Source organism: Scyliorhinus canicula, chromosome 2 (genome assembly GCF_902713615.1).
Source record: "Scyliorhinus canicula chromosome 2, sScyCan1.1, whole genome shotgun sequence".
NCBI lineage: Eukaryota > Metazoa > Chordata > Chondrichthyes > Carcharhiniformes > Scyliorhinidae > Scyliorhinus > Scyliorhinus canicula.
In genome coordinates this window covers 80642133-80666501 of record NC_052147.1, presented here as the reverse complement: position 1 = coordinate 80666501, position 24369 = coordinate 80642133, and the positions used below count along the sequence as shown (strand labels likewise).

General features: G+C 50.0%; 1 protein-coding gene across 5 annotated transcripts in view; it reads left to right on the top strand.

Moving 5' to 3' along the window:
* Positions 1–24369, top strand: part of akap6 (A kinase (PRKA) anchor protein 6) — a 711546-nt gene that overhangs the window by 336785 nt on the left and 350392 nt on the right. For all 5 annotated transcript variants that reach the window (XM_038781180.1, XM_038781196.1, XM_038781187.1 and 2 more), the window contains one exon: positions 20782–20945. In XM_038781180.1, coding sequence (XP_038637108.1) covers positions 20782–20945 — 164 coding nt within the window. The remainder of the gene's footprint in view (positions 1–20781; positions 20946–24369) is intronic.

Below are 24369 nucleotides of genomic sequence, written 5' to 3'. Positions count from 1 at the left end.
CAGACCATTCCACACTGTGAGTCGTCATCAGCTTCTTGCAGTGACTGGGCAGCAGGCACTAAGGACTCCCCAGCACCCAGATGATCGATCTCTCAGGCACCTTCATCTCCTGCTCGCAGAGGGATCACAACATGCGGGTGGGCAGGGTGTCACGCTGTCGGTCAGCGAGCTAGTCCTCCTTTGTAAAGCGGGAGGCGATGAGAGCGTCTCTAATCCTCCTGCCTATGCGCGTCCTCACCCCCCACCTGACCTCCATCACCTGGATCCTCAATGAACTATTCCTCGACGCCCTCCTGCCCATCCTCCCCGCCTGAGGACGCATGTTGCTCCTCGAGGCCATCCGCAGGAACCTCATCACCCATCTGCAGAGCTGGGTTGTGGAGAGCACAGCAGACCACCACAATGCCGGACATCCTCTGGGGCCTGAATTATAGGGCCCCACCAGACCTGTCGAGGCAGCAGAACCGCATCTTCAACAGGCTCGATGACAGCTCATTTTGCACTGTGTGCATAATTGTACCTGGCCTCCGCTACGGTTAGTGGCATCATTAGCCACAACCTGAGGAGATAATCTCTGTCCCTAATATGCCATCCCTGCAGCTTGTTGTGTCCCTCGAAGATTCCAGGGATCTGTGACTGACCAAGGATGTAGCTGTCATGCTGGAAAACGGACACACAAGTGCATAAAGTGTATTTGGTGGTCACACAGCAACTGCACATTGAGTGGAATCCCTTCTGGTTTGTAAAGGGGATTCCTTGGTGCCACGGGGTGCAGAAAGAGAATTGGGTGGAGTCGATCAACCCCTACACCTGTGGCAGACAAGCTATGTCCCCGAAGTCCATGGCCGTCTGGTCCAGCCGGTCCTGATCCAGGTCAAAATGTATGTAGCCCAGAGGTCGTGCATAGAGTGCATCCTTCACCTCACTGATGCTCTTATGGACTGATACCTGTGATATTCCAGAAAGGAAAGGGAAAATGCTGGAAAATCTCAGCAAGTCTAGCAGCATCTGTAGGGAGTGAAAAGAGCTAACGTTTCGAGTCCGATGACTCTTTGTCAAAGCGAACAGACAGAGAAAGTGGGAAATATTTATAATGTGGAGTGAGAATGAAAGATGAGTCATAGCCACAGAAACCCAGGAAAACTGGGTGCTAATGGCCACAGATACCAAGGGGAAAGAGTGTTAATGGCAGTCCCCAGAGAGGACAAAAGATGTGAAAGGTCAAACAGCAGGGAAACTAACATCAGAGGATGAACTGTAGGTGTGGGGGGAGGGGAAGGGGGAAGCAAAGAGGAGAAAGGTGCAGGAAAGGTGAATAAGATTGGGGGGGGGGAAATTAAATGTATACTAAGAAAGAAAGAAATGGTAAAGAACAAAGAACAAAGAAAATTACAGCACAGGAACAGGCCCTTCGGCCCCCCCAGCCTGCACCGATCCAGATCCTTTATCTAAACCTGTCTGCTATTTTCCAAGATCTACTTCCCTCTGTTCCCGCCCATTCATATATCTGTCTAGATGCATCTTAAATGATGTTATCGTGCCCGCCTCTACCACCTCCGCTGGTAAAGCGTTCCAGGCACCCACCACCCTCTGCGTAAAAAACATTCCACGCACATCTCCCTTAAACTTTTCTCCTCTCACTTTGAAATCGTGACCCCTTGTAACTGACACCCCCACTCTTGGGAAAAGCTTGTTGCTATCCACCCTGTCCATACCTCTCATAATTTTGTAGACCTCAATCAGGTCCCCCCTCAACCTCCATCTTTCCAACAAAAACAATCCTAATCTACTCAACCTTTCTTCATAGCTAGCACCCTCCATACCAGGCAACATCCTGGTGAATCTCCTCTGCACCCTCTCCAAGGCATCCACATCCTTCTGGTAATGTGGCGACCAGAACTGCACGCAGTATTCCAAATGTGGCCGAACCAAAGTCCTATACAACTGTAACATGACCTGCCAATTCTTGTACTCAATACCCCGTCCGATGAAGGCAAGCCTGCTGTATGCCTTCTTGACCACTCTATCCATCTGCGTTGCCACCTTCAGGGTACAATGGACCTGAACTCCCAGATCTGTCTGCACATCAATTTTCCCCAAGACCCTTCCATTGACCATATAGTCCGCTCTTGAATTTGATGTTCCAAAATGCATCACCTCGCATTTGCCTGGATTGAACGCCATCTGCCATTTCTCTGCCCAAAGACAGTTAAAATGAAATGAAAACAAATGGCTCGAGGTGGGGCTGATCATCTGAAGTTGTTGAATTCGATGTTCAGGCTGGAAGGCTGTAGCATGCCTAACCGAAAGATGAGATGTTGTTCCTCCAGTTTGCGTTGCGCTTCACTGGAACATTGCAGCAGGCCAAGAACAGACATGTGGGCATGGGAGCAGGATCTTTTGTTAAAATGGCAAGCAACAGGAAGGTCAGGATCCTGAATCCGCACAGACCGAAGATGCTCAGCAAAGTGATCACCCAGTCTGCGTTTGGTCTCTCCGATACAGAGAAGACCGCTTTAATTGGTGCTAGTTGCTCACAATAGCTTGACTCGTGATTCATCTCGCTAATCAATAGGACTGTTAGCACTGAAAGGATGTTGAAATCACTGAAATGAAAAGGCAGCACAAAGTTGACAGGCTGCCTCCCTCCATAATAATCGATGGGCAGGGAATAATCATTCATTGCAATCCTAGAACCCATTCTTGCAGACTCCTGAATTTAGAGACCAGCGATTTTGGTCTTTATGAAATGAAATGAAATGAAAATCGCTTATTGTCACGAGTAGGCTTCAGTGAAGTTACTGTGAAAAGCCCCTAGTCGCCACATTCCGGCGCCTGTCCGGATGCAGAATGATGCAGAACTGGAGGAAGCATAGTCCATCCAAGACTTGATGCCAGAAAGCAGTCTGACAACAGATATTGTGAGAGGTGGTAGAGATAGGACTGGGATCACTAGCATATATGTGGAATTCTATCCTACGTCTTTGGATGATGTCACCAGGAGGTAGCATACCAATGAGATTGAACAGGTAGCCAGGGATAGATTCCTGTGGGAAATCCAGAAGTTGTGGTGTCGAGATGGGAAGATCATTCAATGCTGGTGATCTCTGGCTATGATTACAAAGGTGAGTGTTAAACGAAGGTCACGCCTCACAAACCTTATCGAGTTCTTTGAGAAGGTGACTGAACAGGTAGACGAGGGTAGAGCAGTTGATGTGGTGTATATGGATTTCAGTAAAGCGTTTGATAAGGTTCCCCACGGTCGGCTATTGCAGAAAATACGGAGGCTGGGGATTGAGGGTGATTTAGAGATGTGGATCAGAAATTGGCTAGTTGAAAGAAGACAGAGAGTGGTAGTTGATGGGAAATGTTCAGAATGGAGTTCAGTTACGAGTGGCGTACCACAAGGATCTGTTCTGGGGCCGTTGCTGTTTGTCATTTTTATAAATGACCTAGAGGAGGGCGCAGAAGGATGGGTGAGTAAATTTGCAGACGACACTAAAGTCGGTGGAGTTGTAGACAGTGCGGAAGGATGTTGCAGGTTACAGAGGGACATAGATAAGCTGCAGAGCTGGGCTGAGAGGTGGCAAATGGAGTTTAATGTGGAGAAGTGTGAGGTGATTCACTTTGGAAAGAATAACAGGAATGCGGAATATTTGGCTAATGGTAAAATTCTTGGTAGTGTGGATGAGCAGAGGGATCTCGGTGTCCATGTACATAGATCCCTGAAAGTTGCCACCCAGGTTGATAGGGTTGTGAAGAAGGCCTATGGTGTGTTGGCCTTTATTGGTAGAGGGATTGAGTTCCGGAGCCATGAGGTCATGATGCAGCTGTACCAAACTCTGGTACGGCCGCATTTGGAGTATTGCGTACAGTTCTGGTCGCCTCATTATAGGAAGGACGTGGAAGCTTTGGAACGGGTGCAGAGGAGATTTACCAGGATGTTGCCTGGTATGGAGGGAAAATCTTATGAGGAAAGGCTGATGGACTTGAGGTTGTTTTCGTTAGAGAGAAGAAGGTTAAGAGGTGACTTAATAGAGGCATACAAAATGATCAGAGGGTTAGATAGGGTGGACAGCGAGAGCCTTCTCCCGCGGATGGAGGTGGCTAGCACGAGGGGACATAGCCTTAAATTGAGGGGTAATAGATATAGGACAGAGGTCAGAGGTGGGTTTTTTACGCAAAGAGTGGTGAGGCCGTGGAATGCCCTACCTGCAACAGTAGTGAACTCGCCAACATTGAGGGCATTTAAAAATTTATTGGATAAGCATATGGATGATAAGGGCATAGTGTAGGTTAGATGGCCTTTAGTTTTTTTTTTTCCATGTCGGTGCAACATCGAGGGCCGAAGGGCCTGTACTGCGCTGTATCGTTCTATGTTCTATGTACTATGAAGCAAAGGATGTCCCATTGCACTTGACAACAAAAGAAAAGGCATTTGAGGAGAATGGCTAATAATCCCATAGGCTGCAGAGTGACCAAGGAAGAAAAAGGTGCACTATGGTCACAGTCACAATGGATGCTAATTAGAATATAATGGTCCATCCAAGGCTTGATGTCAGGAAGCAGTCTGACAACAGATTTTGTGAGAGGTGGTAGATCATTTCAGCGGTGTGACGGGAGCAGAAGCCTGATTGAAGTGATCAAATGTTTAAACCACAGGTAAAAATACCAGTAACTAACCCTCAATTGTGACAAAAACATTGGTGCAACCAAAGGCTCCATAATTGGGCAACCATGGATCACCTTGGGATGAGGGTCTAAAATATCAGCCAGAAAAGATGTAGGTCGAAATTCTCCAGCCGTTCGCCGGCGGTGGGAACCTCTGGTTCTGCCAGCAGCGCACTCCTGCCTGCAGGTTTCCCAGCGGCGTGGGGTAGCTCAGCAGGTTTAGCTCAGTGGGCCAGACAGCTGGTTTGTAATGCAGAACAAGGCCAGCAGCGCGGGTTCAATTCCCGTACCGGCTTACCCGAACAGGCGCCAGAATGTGGCGACCAGGGGCTTTTCACAGTAACTTCATACTTGTGACAATAAAAGATTATTATTACTACCTTCAATGGGAAATTCCATAGACAGCGGAGGGAGCAGAGAACACCACTGCCAGTGAACGGCACGGCGCCTCCCGCTGCCGGGAAATACTCAGCTGGGAGGCTGGAAAATCCCATCGTGCTGTATTTTGTACAGTATAACCACCACAAGAGTGGTTACATGATGTGCCCCACTTGAAGTGTGGGGTATTCGGTGATTTATAAATACACTCTTCTGTCTGGAAGAAAACACGTGATGCTAAATGTCACACAGGAGAAACAAATAGTCTTAAACATAATATTGCATCATAATAAGCCAGTCTAGACATATTTTCAAGTGAAACATTTGTTAAACAAACTGTATTGGAGAGGCTGTGACAATTAGTCCGTAAAACAGTGTTACTCAACCAGCCTTAGGATAAAAGGTGCTGCATTCCGCACAGTATAAGCACCACAAGAAAGGTCACACCTTATATCCCTTGATTTAGATGGATGCTGCTGTCTGGAAGAAAACTTGGCAACATTTTGCAGTACAGAATCTGGAGGAAGTAGAAAACAACAAAGGAAGATGAGTTACTTTCAGTGAGAGTGTCGATCCCCTACCAGGAAACCTTGATTTTTTTTTTTGTTGACATGCACTCAAGCAACCAGCAATTATTTGATGTCAAATGTTTTCATTTAGAACTAGTTTCCATACAGTCAGCAGCGTTTTGCTATTTTTGCCATCAAACCTAATCAAAGACTCTCATTGACACTCAAAAGTGCTCAAAAGCGATCAGCAACCTTCATTGAAAAACACATTGTTGGAGGAAAGAAAAACCTCAAAGTCTGTTCTCGACCGCGTGGTGTTGGTAAAACTTTATTTAATTCGGAAAAACTGTGCAGACAGGAGAGATAGATTCTGTGACCATCCTGTAGCTCGCAAAAGTCAGCTCTGCCTCAGAATTACATGCATATAGATTTAAAGTTCTTCGGAGTCACAAGCAGGTATTGACGTCACTGAATCATTTGGAACAATACAAAGTGATCAGTATGCATATTTTCTGGTCCCTGTAATGGGAAAACGATTAACGAATACAATGTTTCCTTACAATCTCATGGGTTTGTTCTTAACATATTTAACTTCTAGAAGAGGTGCAAATGTGTTGGACAATGGATCCCTTAGACTTACTGGGACCTCATGTGTTTCCCTTTTCATATTCAAATACTCTGAGATGATTAAATCATTTCAAATGTGGGTGACTTTAACCCCTTGCCTGCTGGTTTGCCCTTGACCTGTGCTATTACAATACTTTGAGACATCTTTATTATACCAATCCTGACACACACAGCAATTTCTTCCGCTAACACGCATGAAAATTAAATAAGATCTGTGGTTAAGTTTTTTTCATTTAGTTTAAAAATCTTTCCACTGTACACACTTGAGAGTTCTTCATTCATTAATTGCCAATCTGGGAAGAAAGCAGACAGGAGGATCACCAATCTCCCCGCCCCCACCCACCAATCTCCTTTTAGCACTCAGTGGTGGTTTCCTATTATGTACCCCATCTCCTCCCCACCCCCACCAATTCTGTCCTGTGTCCCCCTTCCACACACTTCTGACCGCTCTCCCCTCTTCTCCCAGTCTCAAATCTACACCCAACTCCCTATCCCACGCCTATACCAACCCCCCACCCCAAACCTACACCAACCCCAGCCTCAAACTGACACCAACCCCCATGCTCAATCCTACATCAACCCCCCCACCCCAAACCTACACCAACCCCAGCCTCAAACCTACACCAAACCCCAGTCTCAATCCTACATCAACCCCCAGCCTCAAACCTACACCAACCCCTCAGTCTCAAACCTACACCAACCCCCAGTCTCAATCCTACATCAACCCCCCCACCCCAAACCTACATCAACCCCTCAGCCTCAAACCTACACCAACCCCCAGCCTCAAACCTACATCAACCCTCAGTCTCAAACCTACACCAACCCCCCACCCCAAACCTACACCAACCCCCCACCCCAAACCTACACCAACCCCCCACCCCAAACCTACACCAACCCCCAGTCTCAAACCTACACCAACCCCCCACCCCAAACCTACACCAACCCCCAGTCTCAAACCTACACCAACCCCCCACCCCAAACCTACACCAACCCCTCAGCCTCAAACCTACACCAACCCCCAGCCTCAAACCTACATCAACCCTCAGTCTCAAACCTACACCAACCCCCCAGTCTCAAACCTACACCAACCCCTCAGTCTCAAACCTACACCAACCCCCCACCCCAAACCTACACCAACCCCCCACCCCAAACCTACATCAACCCTCAGCCTCAAACCTACACCAACTCCCCATCCCAAACCTACACCAACCCCAGCCTCAATCCTACATCAACCCCCACCCCAAACCTACACCAACCCCCAGCCTCAAACCTACACCAACCCCCAGTCTCAATCCTACATCAACCCTCAGCCTCAAACCTACACCAACTCCCAGTCTCAAACCTACATCAACCCTCAGCCTCAAACCTACACCAACCCCCAGCCTCAAACCTACACCAACCCCTCAGCCTCAAACCTACATCAACCCTCAGCCTCAAACCTACACCAACTCCCCATCCCAAACCTACACCAACCCCCAGTCTCAATCCTACATCAACCCTCAGCCTCAAAACCTACACCAACTCCCAGTCTCAAACCTACACCACCCTCCAGCCTCAAACCTACACCAACCCCTCAGTCTCAAACCTACACCAACTCCCAGTCTCAAACCTACATCAACCCTCAGCCTCAAACCTACACCAACCCCCAGCCTCAAACCTACACCAACCCCCAGTCTCAATCCTACATCAACCCTCAGCCTCAAACCTACACCAACTCCCCATCCCAAACCTACGCCAACCCCTCAGTCTCAAACCTGCACCAACCACCCACCCCAAACCTACGCCAACCCCTCAGCCTCAAACCTACACCAACCCCCAGCCTCAAACCTACACCAACCCCTCAGCCTCAAACCTACACCAACCCCCAGCCTCAAACCTACACCAACCCCTCAGCCTCAAACCTACACCACCCTCCAGCCTCATACCTACACCAATCCCCAGCCTCAAACCTACACCAACCCCCCACCCCAAACCTACAGCAATCCTCAGCCTCAAACCTACACCAACCCCCCACCCCAAACCTACACCAACCCCCAGTCTCAAACCTACACCAACCCCCCACCCCAAACCTACACCAACCCCCAGTCTCAATCCTACATCAACCCTCAGCCTCAAACCTACACCAACCCCCCAACCCAAACCTACACCAACCCCTCACCTCAAACCTACACCAACCCCTCAGCCTCAAACCTACACCAACCCCCCACCCCAAACCTACACCAACCCCTCACCTCAAACCTACACCAACCCCTCAGCCTCAAACCTACACCACCCTCCAGCCTCATACCTACACCAACACCTAGCCTCAAACCTACACCAACCCCCAGCCTCAAACCTACATCAACCCCCAGTCTCAATCCTACACCAACCCCCCAGCCTCAAACCTACACCAACCCCTCAGTCTCAAACCTACACCAACCCCTCAGCCTCAAATCTACACCAACCCCCAGTCTCAATCCTACATTAACCCCCCAGCCTCAAACCTACACCAACCCCCAGTCTCAATCCTACACCACCCCCCAGCCTCAAACCTACACCAACCCCCAGCCTCAAACCTACACCACCCCCAGCCTCAAACCTACACCACCCCCCAGTCTCAAACCTACACCACCCTCCAGTCTCAAACCTACACCAACCCACAATCTCAAACCTACATCAACCCCCAGCCTCAAACCTACACCAACCCCTCAGTCTCAAACCTACACCAACCCCCCACCCCAAACCTACACCAACCCCAGTCTCAAACCTACACCAACCCCAGTCTCAAACCTACACCAACCCACAGCCTCAAACCTACACCAACCCCAGCCTCAAACCTACACCAACCCCCAGCCTCAAACCTACACCAACCCACAGCCTCAAACCTACACCAACCCCAGCCTCAAACCTACACCAACCCCCAGCCTCAAACCTACACCAACCCCAGTCTCAAACCTACACCAACCCACAGCCTCAAACCTACACCAACCCCTCCGCCTCAAACCTACACCAACCCCCAGCCTCAAACCTACACCAACCCACAGCTTCAAACCTACACCAACCCCAGCCTCAAACCGACACCAACCCCCAGCCTCAAACCTACACCAACCCCCAGCCTCAAACCTACACCAACCCCTCAGCCTCAAAACTACACCACCCTCCAGCCTCATACCTACACCAATCCCCAGCCTCAAACCTACACCAACCCCCCACCCCAAACCTACACCAACCCCCAGTCTCAATCCTACATCAACCCTCAGCCTCAAACCTACACCAACCCCCCACCCCAAACCTACACCAACCCCAGCCTCAAACCTACACCAACCCCCCCGCCCCAAACCTACACCAACCCCTCACATCAAACCTACACCAACCCCTCAGCCTCAAACCTACACCACCCTCCAGCCTCATACCTACACCAACACCTAGCCTCAAACCTACATCAACCCCCCAGCCTCAAACCTACACCAACCCCCAGCCTCACACCTACACCACCCCCAGCCTCAAACCTACACCACCCCCAGCCTCAAACCTACACCACCCCCAGCCTCAAACCTACACCACCCCCCAGTCTCAAACCTACACCAACCCCCCACCCCAAACCTACACCAACCCCAGTCTCAAACCTACACCAACCCCCAGCCTCAAACCTACAACAACCCCTCCGCCTCAAACCTACATCAACCCCCAGCCTCAAACCTACACCAACCCCCTGTCTCAATCCTACATCAACCCTCAGCCTCAAACCTACACCAACCCCCAGTCTCAAACCTACATCAACCCCCAGCCTCAAACCTACACCACACTCCAGCCTCATACCTACACCAATCCCCACTCTCGAGCCGACACCAACCCCCCAGCCTCAAAGCTACACCACCCCCCAGTCTCAAACTTACACTAACCCCCGCTGTCTCAAACCTACACCACCTCCCAGTCCCGAACCGACACCAACCCCTCAGCCCTAAACCTTCACCAACCGCCACTCTCAAACCGACACCATTCCCCCAGTGTCAAACCTACACCATTCCCCCAGTGTCAAACCTACACCATTCCCCCAGTCTCAAACCTACACCATTCCCCCAGTCTCAAACCGACACTAACCCCCACTCTCAAACCGACACCATTCCCCCAGTCTCAAACCGACACTAACCCCCACTCTCAAACCGACATCATTCCCCCACTCTCAAACCGACACCATTCCCCCAGTCTCAAACCGACACCATTCCCCCAGTCTCAAACCTACACCGTTTCCCCAGTCTCAAACCTACACCATTCCCCCAGTCTCAAACCAACACCATTCCACCACTCTCAAACCGACACCATTCCCCCAGTCTCAAACCGACACCATTCCCCCACTCTCAAACCTACACCGTTCCCCCAGTCTCAAACCGACACTAACCCCCACTCTCAAACCGACACCATTCCCCCAGTCTCAAACCTACACCATTCCCCCAGTCTCAAACCGACACCATTCCCCCACTCTCAAACCTACACCATTCCCCCAGTCTCAAACCGACACCATTCCCCCAGTCTCAAACCGACACCATTCCCCCAGTCTCAAACCTACATCATTCCCCCAGCCTCAAACCTACACCATTCCCCAGTCTCAAACCGACACTAACCCCCAGTCTCAAACCAACACCATTCCCCCAGTCTCAAATCGACACTAACCCCCACTCTCAAACCTACACCATTCCCCCAGTCTCAAACCTACACCATTCCCCCAGTCTCAAACCTACACCATTCCCCCAGTCTCAAACCTACACCGTTCCCCCAGTCTCAAACCTACACCGTTCCCCCAGTCTCAAACCGACACTAACCCCCAGTCTCAAACCGACACCATTCCCCCAGTCTCAAACCGACACCATTCCCCCAGTCTCAAACCGACACCATTCCCCCACTCTCAAACCGACACCATTCCCCCAGTCTCAAACCTACACCAACCCCCAGTCTCAATCCTACACCAACCCCCAGTCTCAATCCTACACCACCCCCAGCCTCAAACCTACACCACCCCCAGCCTCAATCCTACACCACCCCCAGCCTCAAACCTACACCACCCCCCAGTCTCAAACCTACACCACCCTCCAGTCTCAAACCTACACCAACCCACAATCTCAAACCTACATCAACCCCCAGCCTCAAACCTACACCAACCCCTCAGTCTCAAACCTACACCAACCCCGCACCCCAAACCTACACCAACCCCCAGCCTCAAACCTACACCAACCCCCAGTCTCAATCCTACATCAACCCAGCCTCAAACCTACACCAACCCCCAGTCTCAAACCTACATCAACCCCCAGCCTCAAACCTACACCACCCTCCAGCCTCATACCTACACCAATCCCCACTCTCGAGCCGACACCAACCCCCCAGCCTCAAAGCTACACCACCCCCCAGTCTCAAACTTACACTAACCCCCGCTGTCTCAAACCTACACCACCTCCCAGTCCCGAACCGACACCAACCCCTCAGCCCTAAACCTTCACCAACCGCCACTCTCAAACCGACACCATTCCCCCAGTCTCAAACCTACACCATTCCCCCAGTCTCAAACCTACACCATTCCCCCAGTCTCAAACCGACACCATTCCCCCAGTCTCAAACCTACACCATTCCCCCAGTCTCAAACCTACACCATTCCCCCACTCTCAAACCTAAACCGTTCCCCCAGTCTCAAACCTACACCGTTCCCCCAGTCTCAAACCAACACCGTTCCCCCACTCTCAAACCAACACTAACCCCCACTCTCAAACCGACACCATTCCCCCAGTCTCAAACCTATACCATTCCCCCAGTCTCAAACCTACACCATTCCCCCAGTCTCAAACCTATACCATTCCCCCACTCTCAAACCGACACCATTCCCCCAGTCTCAAACCTACACCATTCCCCCAGTCTCAAACCGACACCATTCCCCCAGTCTCAAACCGACACCATTCCCCCAGTCTCAAACCGACACCATTCCCCCAATCTCAAACCTACACCATTCCCCCAGTCTCAAACCGACACCGTTCCCCCAGTCTCAAACCGACACCGTTCCCCCAGTCTCAAACCGACACCATTCCCCCAGTCTCAAACCGACACCATTCCCCCAGTCTCAAACCGACACCATTCCCCCAGTCTCAAACCTACACCATTCCCCCAGTCTCAAACCTACACCATTCCCCCAGTCTCAAACCTACACCATTCCCCCAGTCTCAAACCGACACCATTTACCCAGTCTCAAACCTATACCATTCCCCCACTCTCAAACCGACACCATTCCTCCAGTCTCAAACCGACACCATTCCCCCAGTCTCAAAGCTACACCACCCCCCAATCTCTAACCGACACCATTCCCCCAGTCTCAAACCTACACCATTCCCCCAGTCTCAAACCTACACCATTCCCCCACTCTCAAACCGACACCATTCCCCCAGTCTCAAACCTACACCATTCCCCCAGTCTCAAACCTACACCGTTCCCCCACTCTCAAACCTACACCGTTCCCCCAGTCTCAAACCGACACTAACCCCCAGTCTCAAACCTACACCGTTCCCCCAGTCTCAAACCGACACTAACCCCCAGTCTCAAACCGACACCATTCCCCCAGTCTCAAACCTACACCATTCCCCCACTCTCAAACCTACACCATTCCCCCAGTCTCAAACCTACACCATTCCCCCAGTCTCAAACCGACACCATTCCCCCACTCTCAAACCTACACCATTCCCCCACTCTCAAACCTACACTAACCCCCACTCTCAAACCTACACCATTCCCCCAGTCTCAAACCTACACCATTCCCCCACTCTCAAACCTACACCATTCCCCCACTCTCAAACCTACACCATTCCCCCAGTCTCAAACCTACACCATTCCCCCACTCTCAAACCTACACCATTCCCCCACTCTCAAACCTACACCATTCCCCCAGTCTCAAACCGACACCATTCCCCCAGTCTCAAACCGACACCATTCCCCCACTCTCAAACCTACACCATTCCCCCAGTCTCAAACCGACACCATTCCCCCAGTCTCAAACCAACACCATTCCCCCAGTCTGAAAGCTACACCACCCCCCACTCTCAAACTGACACCATTCCCCCACTCTCAAACCAACACCATTCCCCCAGTCTCAAAGCTACACCACCCCCCACTCTCAAACTGACACCATTCCCCCACTCTCAAACCTACACCATTCCCCCAGTCTCAAACCTACACCATTCCCCCAGTCTCAAACCTACACCGTTCCCCCAGTCTCAAACCGACACCGTTCCCCCAGTCTCAAACCTACACCATTCCCCCACTCTCAAACCTACACCGTTCCCCCAGTCTCAAACCTACACCGTTCCCCCAGTCTCAATCCGACACTAACCCCCACTCTCAAACCTACACCGTTCCCCCAGTCTCAAACCGACACTAACCCCCACTCTCAAACCTACACCGTTCCCCCAGTCTCAAACTTACACTAACCCCCGCTGTCTCAAACCTACACCACCTCCCAGTCCCGAACCGACACCAACCCCTCAGCCCTAAACCTTCACCAACCGCCACTCTCAAACCGACACCATTCCCCCACTCTCAAATCGACACTAACCCCCACTCTCAAACCTACACCGTTCCCCCAGTCTCAAACCTACACCGTTCCCCCAGTCTCAAACCAACACCATTCCCCCAGTCTCAAACCTACACCATTCCCCCAGTCTCAAACCAACACTAACCCCCACTCTCAAACCGACACTAACCCCCACTCTCAAACCGACACCATTCCCCCAGTCTCAAACCTACACCATTCCCCCAGTCTCAAACTGACACCATTCCCCCAGTCTCAAACCTACACCATTCCCCCAGTCTCAAACCTACACCACCCCCCACTCTCAAACTGACACCATTCCCCCAGTCTCAAACCTACACCATTCCCCCAGTCTCAAACCGACACTAACCCCCAGTCTCAAACCGACACCATTCCCCCAGTCTCAAACCGACACCATTCCCCCAGTCTCAAACCTACACCATTCCCCCAGTCTCAAACCTACACCATTCCCCCAGTCTCAAACCTACACCATTCCCCCAGTCTCAAATCTACACCATTCCCCCAGTCTCAAACCGACACCATTCCCCCACTCTCAAACCTACACCATTCCCCCAGTCTCAAACCGACACCATTCCCCCAGTCTCAAACCGACACCATTCCCCCAGTCTCAAACCTACACCATTCCCCCAGTCTCAAACCTACACCATTCCCCCAGTCTCAAACCTACACCATTCCCCCAGTCTCAAACCGACACTAACCCCCACTCTCAAACCTACACCGTTCCCCCAGTCTCAAACCTACACCATTCCCCCAGTCTCAAACCGACACCATTCCCCCAGTCTCAAACCGACACCATTTACCCAGTCTCAAACCTATACCATTCCCCCACTCTCAAACCGACACCATTCCCCCAGTCTCAAAGCTACACCACCCCCCACTCTCAAACCGACACCATTCCCCCAGTCTCAAACCTACACCATTCCCCCAGTCTCAAACCTACACCATTCCCCCAGTCTCAAACCTACACCATTCCCCCAGTCTCAAACCGACACCATTCCCCCAGTCTCAAACCTACACCATTCCCCCAGTCTCAAACCTACACCGTTCCCCCAGTCTCAAACCTACACCGTTCCCCCAGTCTCAAACCTATACCGTTCCCCCAGTCTCAAACCGACACTAACCCCCAGTCTCAAACCGACACCATTCCCCCAGTCTCAAACCGACACCATTCCCCCAGTCTCAAACCGACACCATTCCCCCAGTCTCAAACCTACACCATTCCCCCACTCTCAAACCTACACCATTCCCCCACTCTCAAACCGACACCATTCCCCCACTCTCAAACCTACACCATTCCCCCAGTCTCAAACCGACACCATTCCCCCAGTCTCAAACCAACACCATTCCCCCAGTCTCAAACCGACACCATTCCCCCACTCTCAAACCGACACCATTCCCCCACTCTCAAACCTACACCATTCCCCCAGTCTCAAACCGACACCATTCCCCCACTCTCAAACCTACACCATTCCCCCAGTCTCAAACCGACACCGTTCCCCCAGTCTCAAACCGACACCGTTCCCCCAGTCTCAAACCTACACCATTCCCCCACTCTCAAACCTACACCGTTCCCCCAGTCTCAAACCTACACCGTTCCCCCAGTCTCAATCCGACACTAACCCCCACTCTCAAACCTACACCGTTCCCCCAGTCTCAAACCGACACTAACCCCCACTCTCAAACCTACACCGTTCCCCCAGTCTCAAACCGACACCATTCCCCCACTCTCAAACCTACACCGTTCCCCCAGTCTCAAACCGACACCATTCCCCCAGTCTCAAACCTACACCATTCCCCCACTCTCAAACCGACACCGTTCCCCCACTCTCAAACCTACACCATTCCCCCAGTCTCAAACCTACACCATTCCCCCAGTCTCAAACCGACACCATTCCCCCAGTCTCAAACCGACACCGTTCCCCCAGTCTCAAACCTACACCATTCCCCCAGTCTCAAACCTACACCATTCCCCCAGTCTCAAACCTACGCCATTCCCCCAGTCTCAAACCTACACCATTCCCCCAGTCTCAAACCTACACCATTCCCCCAGTCTCAAACCTACACCGTTCCCCCAGTCTCAAACCGACACCATTCCCCCAGTCTCAAACCTATACCATTCCCCCACTCTCAAATCTACACCAACTCCCAGCCTCAAGCCTATACCAAGAGGTTCTGCATATTCACAATGAGAAATGGGAGGATTAGACTGAGCAGGGCAATATTTGGACTCACCAGTGAAGTTTTTCAGAGTTAAATTATTTGGGAGATTGTTAGTGGCTGATGCAAAGCTAGTTTAAGTTTATTTTGGTGGGGGGGGGGGGTTAATTGCCACATGATGTGAAATTAGATCTCAAAACTCATTTTGGGAATAAGAATGACTTTGGAAGAATAACAAAAATTAGCAGGAACAGCAGTCAGAGAGATATTTCCATAACATTTTGTTTAACTGAGCATGGTAGCTCTTATTGGTTTTACCTTCAGGCACGTTAACATGAATAAAAGTTTAATGAAAACATGCTGGGTGGGATTCTCTACTGGCTGGCGCCGAAATCAGGAAACGGGATTGGGCGGAGAATAGGTTCCGACACCAAAATCGCAGGGGGCGCCAATCTTTCTTTTAAAATAAATTTTATTCAAGTTTTCAACAACAAATTTTATCACAACAGAGAAAAACAGTAACCCCTCCCCTCCAATACAAAAACAATAAATTAACAAGAAAAAGAAATAAGCATAAACCATGAGAACAAACCCCCATAACGAACCCGTAGCCCCCCCCCCCCCCCCCCCCCCCCCCCCCGGCTACCTTCCCCCGATTCCCGACCATTTTCCCCTGATTCTCGGCCACCCGGCTATTCATCCTCTTGTTCGTTGGCCACAAACAGGTCCCAGAACAGTTGCGTGAATTTGATTTTCCCCATTTGGAGAGATTCAGAGAGGTCGGACAGCCAGTCCGCAGCTCTGGGTGGTGCTGCTGACCGCCAGCCAAACAGGATTCTACGCCGGCCGATCAGGGAGGCAAAGGCAAGGCGTCCGCCCTCCTCCCCAGAAATAGATCTGGCTGGCCCGAGACCCCGAAGACCGCCACTATCGGGCATGGCTCCACCCTCACTCCCACCACTTTGGACATTGCCTCGAAGAAGACTGTCCAGTACTCTACGAGTCTGGGGCAAGACCAAAACATGTGGGCGTGGTTGGCCGGGCCTCTTTGGCACCGTTCACATCTGTCCTCCACCTCCGGGAAGAACCTACTCATACAGGTTCTTGTTAAGTGGGCTCTATGTACCATTTTTAGTTGCGTCAGGCGGAGCCTTGCGCACGTGGAGGTAGAGTTGACCCTATGCAGTGCTTCGCTCCAGAGTTCCCACCCTATCTCCATCCCCTGGTCCTCCTCCCATTTCTTTCTTGTTGCGTCCAGTACGGTGTCGGCCCTTTCTACCAGTCGGTCATACATGTCGCGACAGTTCCCTTTATCTAGTATGCTTGCGTCCAGTAGGTCTTCCAGTAGTGTCTGTCATGGCGTTTGTGGGTACGTCCTTGTCTCCTTTTGTAAGAAGTTTTTGAGCTGCAGATACCTTAGCTCGTTCCCCCTGGCTAGCCGAAATTTCTCTGTCAGTTCGTCCAGTGTTGCGATCCTGCCATCCGTATATAGGTCCCTGACTGTCAGTGCCCCTCCGTCCTGCCTCCACCTTTTGAAGGTGGCATCAGTCAGTGCTGGTGTGAACCTATGGTTGTTGCAGATGGGAGCCTTGTCTGCCATTTTGGTCAGGCCAAATTGCTGCCGCAGTTGGTTCCAGGATTGGAGGGTGGCTGTCACCACCGGGCTGCTGGAGTGTTTTTTGGGTGGGGATGGGAGTGCTGCGGTGGCAAGGGCCCAGAGGGAGGTCCCCACGCAGGAGGCCTCCTCCGCGCGCACCCACTCGGCCTCTGGCTCCTGGATCCATCCCCTTACTCGCTCGGCTGTTGCCGCCCAGTGGTAGAATTGTAGGTTTGGGAGGGCTAGCCCCCCCAGGGGGCGCCAATCTGACGCCAGATCACAATTCTCTGGTACCTCGACAGCGGTGTCAATGCAGTCCTGAATGCACATAAAGTAAACAGCGTTTGCATATCATTAGCAGGTCTGACCACGATTCTCCTGTTCCGAAGGGCGGAGTTCCTGACGGTGCAGTTCACATGTGCTCATAAAAGACGTGAAACTGCCGTCATGGCTGCTGAGGGGGAGAGTGGGGGTACAGAAAGTGTCCAACATCGCCATAGTTTCCTGACAGTTGTGCCGCTGGCTGGAGGGCTTCTGCCAGGGCTGGGGGGAATAACGGGGGACGGCCGGGAGGTGGGCTGTGGGGTTGGCGAGGATGGGCGCGGAACACCATTGCAGTAGCCAGAAATGCAGCCGCGCATGCCACTGACAGGCTACTGTGAACTGAGGGACATGGGTTGTATAGGTGCCACCCCCCTAGGTGCCCTCTGGCCCCAGCCGACACATCAGCTATTTGGCCATGCTCCAGCACTACCAGTGCCATCTGGTTGGCTGGGATGAGTGTGTGGGGATTGTAATGTGTATATGCGGCTGCAGCCTGTCAGCCTCCCGAATGTCAATCTCAGACCAGGCGAATACCGCACTGTTTTTCATTGGAATCGTGTTCCACGTGGCTTCAGTGCTCGCCCCTCCACAGTCACTGAATCGGTCCAGGTTCGGCGCCAGTTTTGCTGTTGTGAAAGGCCACGAATCCTGCCCTGGTGTCAATACTTAAGGCTGGATTCTCCGCAGCACCATGCCGATATCGTGTTTGGCGCGGGGGCGGCAAATCCACTTTTACGGCAGGATCGGGCCCGGTGCCGCTCCCGCGATTCTCCGTTTGCTGGAGAATCGCTCTCGCGCGTATTACACGGCGTGGCTGGGGGGCCATTCCCAGAGGCCCTCCCAGTGATGCTCCGGTCCCAATCGGCCGATTTACTGATGGCGTGGTTCTAACCACATCTGGCCATTTGGGACTCACGCGAGGCGGCTGCAGACTCAGTCCGCGGCCGCCCTGGTGGGGGCGGGAGGATCAAATACCGGGGGGGGGGGCCTTATGGGCGGCCGGGGCAGTGATCGGGCGGGATAGATGAGTGGTGCGGGGCAGATCGTTGGGACCTTGTTTGTTGGTCCAGGTCTGTCGGCTGAGTCCGCCATCGTGTTCAGCTCGGCAGCCAGAGGCCGCCGCCGTGCGCATGTGCGGACTTGAAACCGTAAGTGCGGGGTCCCATTTGGGCAGCTGAAGCTGTGAGAAGTACTCCGGGGCTCTGCCAGCCCTCTGCAGGTAGGAGAATCGCTGCAAATTTTTAAAGGGAAACTCTGGCGTGAAACGCCAGCCTTTTTATGCCGGGTGGGGACATAGCCCCATTTTTGGAGAATCCAGCCCTTCGTCTCAGAAACAGACAATCCAGCCCGTTGTTTCCAATATTGTCTCTGTTTCCATATGTGGCATTAAGCTTCCAACACCATGCCTATGTTTCAGGTGGTGTTGAGGCTAATTGTTGCAGCAGAAACAAAGAAGTGTTCATATTCACCCTGCCGATTGAATCTAAACATTCCTACAAGATCAAAAGTGGTGGAATGCTTTTACTAATAATTAAATTGATTGGCAATTGAAATAAATTTCCTCACCCTTGGAATTAAAAAGTACAAAAAAAATCACACATCATTTCGGTTTTGACATGGTCTACAATTAAATGAAGGAATTATTGTGGCTAACCTGCCCAAGAGTAAGCTGAATGGATCAAGTGCAATGTTAGTTTTGCACCCTGTTGGATTTTACTTTATAAAGTCAGTAGAGAGTGATATTGAGCAGAGCATTCCACTTAATCGCATGGGCTCCCTGCTGGTGAGTTTGGTTAAAATTAACTCATTATGTCCTATCCTGCAGAACTTCACTCTTCAATCAAGGTTGTATTAGAGGTTATATAAAATATAATTTCAAATGTGAAACTATATTTCAAAACATGACAATGTGCTCTCACCTACTGTTCTTCTGTTGTTATATTGAGATAAAACATGATTGAAGATGCAACTCAATTGCTGTCAGTCCCTGCTGAGAACCAATTTGAAGCCAGCCCAGAGCAAAAGATGAAAGTGTTTTCTCCCAGAATCCTAGATGATTGTGACGGCTGTAAATTAATGTATTTCTTCTAGTCACAATCTTCTAAGTCAGCACAGTCTATATCAATCTAGGCATTGTACCTAATCTGATAGTTTGAGACCCTAAAGACCCAATTCCAAGAGATTGAAATGCTGTATTGATTAGTTCTGCAGGGAGCTGTTCAGAAGTGAGGATTGAGGCAAATCGTTGAAGCAGTGTCAACACAGCATTGAACTAATTGGTGCTATTCCTCACCTGGAACCATCCTTGTTGGTAACCAGGGCATTTAAAAATATTTTCCAGCTTTCCGATTCCGCACTTCATGCGATTTCAAGCGTTATTTGTAAATGGGAGTTGAAGGTGGTATTTGTTTACTCTAGTTGTGTTGATTCATTTTAGAAGTAAGTGTGGAAATACGTTTTTCCCCTTTAGTTGTTTCGGTCGGACATTGAAGAGTGGACATTTGACTTGGCTGAATATTTATGGGGAAATACAAGCTGCAAGCCATTGAGCCTGCCTGTAACATTTGTTATATGAATGTTATTTCAGGGTAGGAGCACGGTAGTACAAGCGGATAGCATTGTGGCTTCACAGCGCCAGGGTCCCAGGTTCGATTCCCTGCTGGGTCACTGTCTGTGTGGAGTCTGCACGTTCTTCTCGTGTCTCCGTGGGTTTCCTCCGGGTGCTCCGGTTTCCTCCCACAGTCCAAAGACGTGCAGGTTAGGGGGATTGGCCATGATAAATTGCCCTCAGTGACTAAAAAGGTTAGGCGGGGTTACGGGGATAGGGTGGAACTGAGGGCTTAAGTGGGTCGATGCTGACTCAATTGCCGAATGGCCTCCTTCTGCACTGTATTTCTATGTTATTAGTTTTACGCTGCTTTTATTGAGTGCTTGAATCTATTTGCTCTGCTTTGAAGGATTGAAAGACATGTTGCAGATTATTGCAAGTCAGTGGCAGGAGCTCCAGAGACAAATCAAACGACAGCACAACTGGATTCTTCGAGCCCTGGACATAATCAAAGCTGAGATTTTGGCAACAGATCTGACTGCAGATGGTTTGGAAGGTTCGAGGAGCCCCAAAGTAAGTCAGTTATATTGTTTGACAAAACATTTTTAGGAGGACGTCAGTTGTAAAACAATGTATAAGGTTTTAGCCACCAGGTAGAGAAATAAATGTTTCGGAAATAGAAGGAATGTTACAAGACTATTTCTTTATATACGTACAAACACATCTGGCAAATGGAGTATAACGTGAGCAGATGTGGGGCGCGATTTTATGGCCACACTGTGCCTGAAAAGCAGCTCACTATGGCACAGCATGGCCGATAGAAGGCAGAAGGCCCCACATCCCGGATCTACCCTGCTCGTAATGCCTCAAGACATTTAATGTGATCTCGCGAGACGTCACAATGTAAATCCCGCCCATTGTGGATGGGGTCACCTTTTGGCACATCTGAATATTGAAGCGAGACAGCTAGGCTCACTTTAATGTGCAGATACCCGAGGTATGGGATCAATCCCTTTCGCCTCAGAGACCTCAGGCGAGCGCCGTTCAGTCCTGGTCTCCAAACAGGAACCAGACGGAATGGCACTCATGGGGGTCATCAGGGGTGCATGCCCTTTGGGCAAGGTGGTACCCTGGCACTTGGTGCCACCTTGGCAATGCTGCCCTGGCACTCTGGCAGTGGCACCTGAGTGCCAGCCTGACACTGCAAAGGTGCCCTGGTGGCACTGCCAGCTGGCAGGGGCACTGCTAGGGTGCCAGGTTTGAACTGTCAAGGTGCCATGCGGCGACGATTGGACCGGGGGTGCCCTGCGCAGGTGTTGGGGGGTTCAGGGGGGCCTAGAGACTTCCCATAGGGCGTTGGGGCTTGTGGAGGCTTGGGGGTTGCATTGGGGGTCTTGGAGATTGGGACGCTATTCTCACGCTGATCTGGGGAGTTCCGGTGAACGTAGCTCCTGAACGTAGAAAACGGGGCTGAGTTGGCCTCGGCTGTGCATTCCCCACTGAGGCCCCTTATCTAACAAGAGTGCCATTTTAAAGCCTGTATTTCTTGGCACTGTGAGCACCAGGAAACATGTGGCTAAATGCACGCGTTATGGGACGTTTAGTAAAATCGCACCCGTGTCCATTTGACAGGAAGACTAAAGAAGAAGCTTATTGTCTGAATGACGAGAGGCTTGGAGGTGCAGAGATCTGGGCATCTTAGTGCATGAATAACAACAGTTCAGTATACAGGTAAAGCAATTAATTAGGAAAGTTAATAGAATATTATCATTTATTGTGAGGGGAAATTGATTTCAAAAGTAGGGAGGTTATGTTTCAGTTGTACGGGACATTGATGAGACCATGTCTGGAGTATTGTGTACAGCATTAGTCCCCGTATTTAAGGAAAGGTGTAAATGGGTAGGAAGCAGTTCAGAGAAGGTTTACTAGACTAATATCGGGAATGGGCAGGTTGTCCTATGAGGAAAGGTTGGAGATGTTATCTTTGTATCCTCTGGAGTTCAGAAGAATAAGGGGCAACTTGATCGAAACCGAAAAGATCCTGACTGATATTGACAGGTTGGTTGTGGTGAGGATGTTTCCTCTTGTGGGGGACTATAGAACTAGACTCACAGTTTAAAACTAAGGGGTTGCTTATCTAAGACAGCGATTAAAAGAATTTGTTTCTCTCAAAATGTGAATCTCTGGAACTCTCTTCCTCAAAAGGCATTAAGCCTTTGAATATTTTTAAGGCAAAGTTATATAGATTCTTGATCAACAAAGGGAGTGAAAGGTTATTGGGGTGGGCAGGAATGTGGGGATCAACAATGATATTACTGAATCCACTTCCAATATTCGGTATCCATATGGCATCTTTCAGTGGAGAAAAGAATACTTTTATCCGTTTCTTTTGGGCATTTAAAGATATGATCAAAATCTCCAGGTCAGTTTTTGAATGCAATAACCAGATTCTCCTGATATTATTTGTTACATTGTTGTTAAAATTCGTCATGGGGCAGCTGAATCCACCAGAATCGGAACTCTGTTTTCTGTTCTGAAGAGTTTCACTGATTTCTGGGTCACCTCTTCTCCTGGCTGTGCTGTGAATTGCCCTTTGAAACTTCAGACTTTTCGTTTTGGTCACAGGAACACTTGAGGCTCTTTTTGTTTTTCCAGATGTAAATCTCCCTATTTCTGCATATGCGTTATTAATTTCAACCTCATTGTTGTTGATGCACTTTTTGTTTATGTTGTTGATGATACTGTTCACATCCGACTGCAGCCTTTGTTCCTCTCACTTCCAGAGCCTATATTACTGTTATTTATTCTCTGTGATACCTGCTATTGTATTCATTATAGTACATAATATTGTCCTTATTCCTTCAGAACTATGCATGTATTCCCGAACATACGAGCAGAACTATTTTAGATGACTACCTGTTAGTTGATTTTCTTCTTGCAGTTGAAGAGCTGATAATAAATGTTTATTTCTTTCCATCTTGTTCTAATTGATTTTCTGTTAAAATGTGTCCATGCGACACTTTATTTTTAAGTTTATATAGCATTTCTCAGGGTTTTCTGTTTTTCTCTAAAGCTTCATTGTCAACCCTCAGGCATTGTCAATATTGATATTTATGCATCTGCGACTTGTGTTCTGTTTCCTTCTGCTCTGCTCAATTTTTCTTCTAGATTCTGTTGCTTCTGTTCTGCTCTGTCTTACCTAATGAGTGATTGTACTTTCTTCTCTGTCCCTTGAATGTATTTCTGGGCGTATTTTCCTTTTCTTGGGTTCTCCCTCTTATCCGCTTCGATCTGTTTGAATTATAGGCAGGTGGCATGGGTGACACAGTGATTAGCACTGCTGCCTCACAGCGCCAGAGATACGGGTTTGATTCCAGCCTTGGGTGACTGAGTGGAGTTTGCACGTCCTCCCCGTGCCTGGGTGGGTTTCCTCCGAGTGCTCCGGTTTCCTCCCACAGTCCAAAGATTAGGTGGATTGGGCAGGCTGAATTGCCCTTAGTGTCCAAATGTTAGGTGGGGTCACAGGGATAGGGAGAGGGAGTGGGCCTAGGTAGAGTACTCTTTCAGAGGGTCGGTGCAGACTCGATGGGCCAAATATCCTCCTGCACTATAGGGAATGTATGATCCTATGAAGGGCGCTTCTATTTACAATATGTGTGGAATGCTACTCTTTCTCTTTCCTGTCAGTGCCAAATATCTGCTCTGGTTTATGGCTTCAACTGCAAACAGGAAGCGTATGTTAAAAGGCCGACATGTTCAGACGGTGCTTGCCAGTTATCATTTTCACTGATTGCTAGTCAACTTTTAACTCCCCAAATATTAGCTATCTCTCCATTTTGTTGCGTCCAGTAAAATGTTATACATATAAAATTACGCATCATTTGAAGGCTTCAGATGACAAAGTGTGTTTTGAAGAACCGCTGCCACAAAATGACTGGCGTAATTAATATTTCATTACAGTTGCTTTCTCAAAATTGAAATAACAGATTGACTTCTT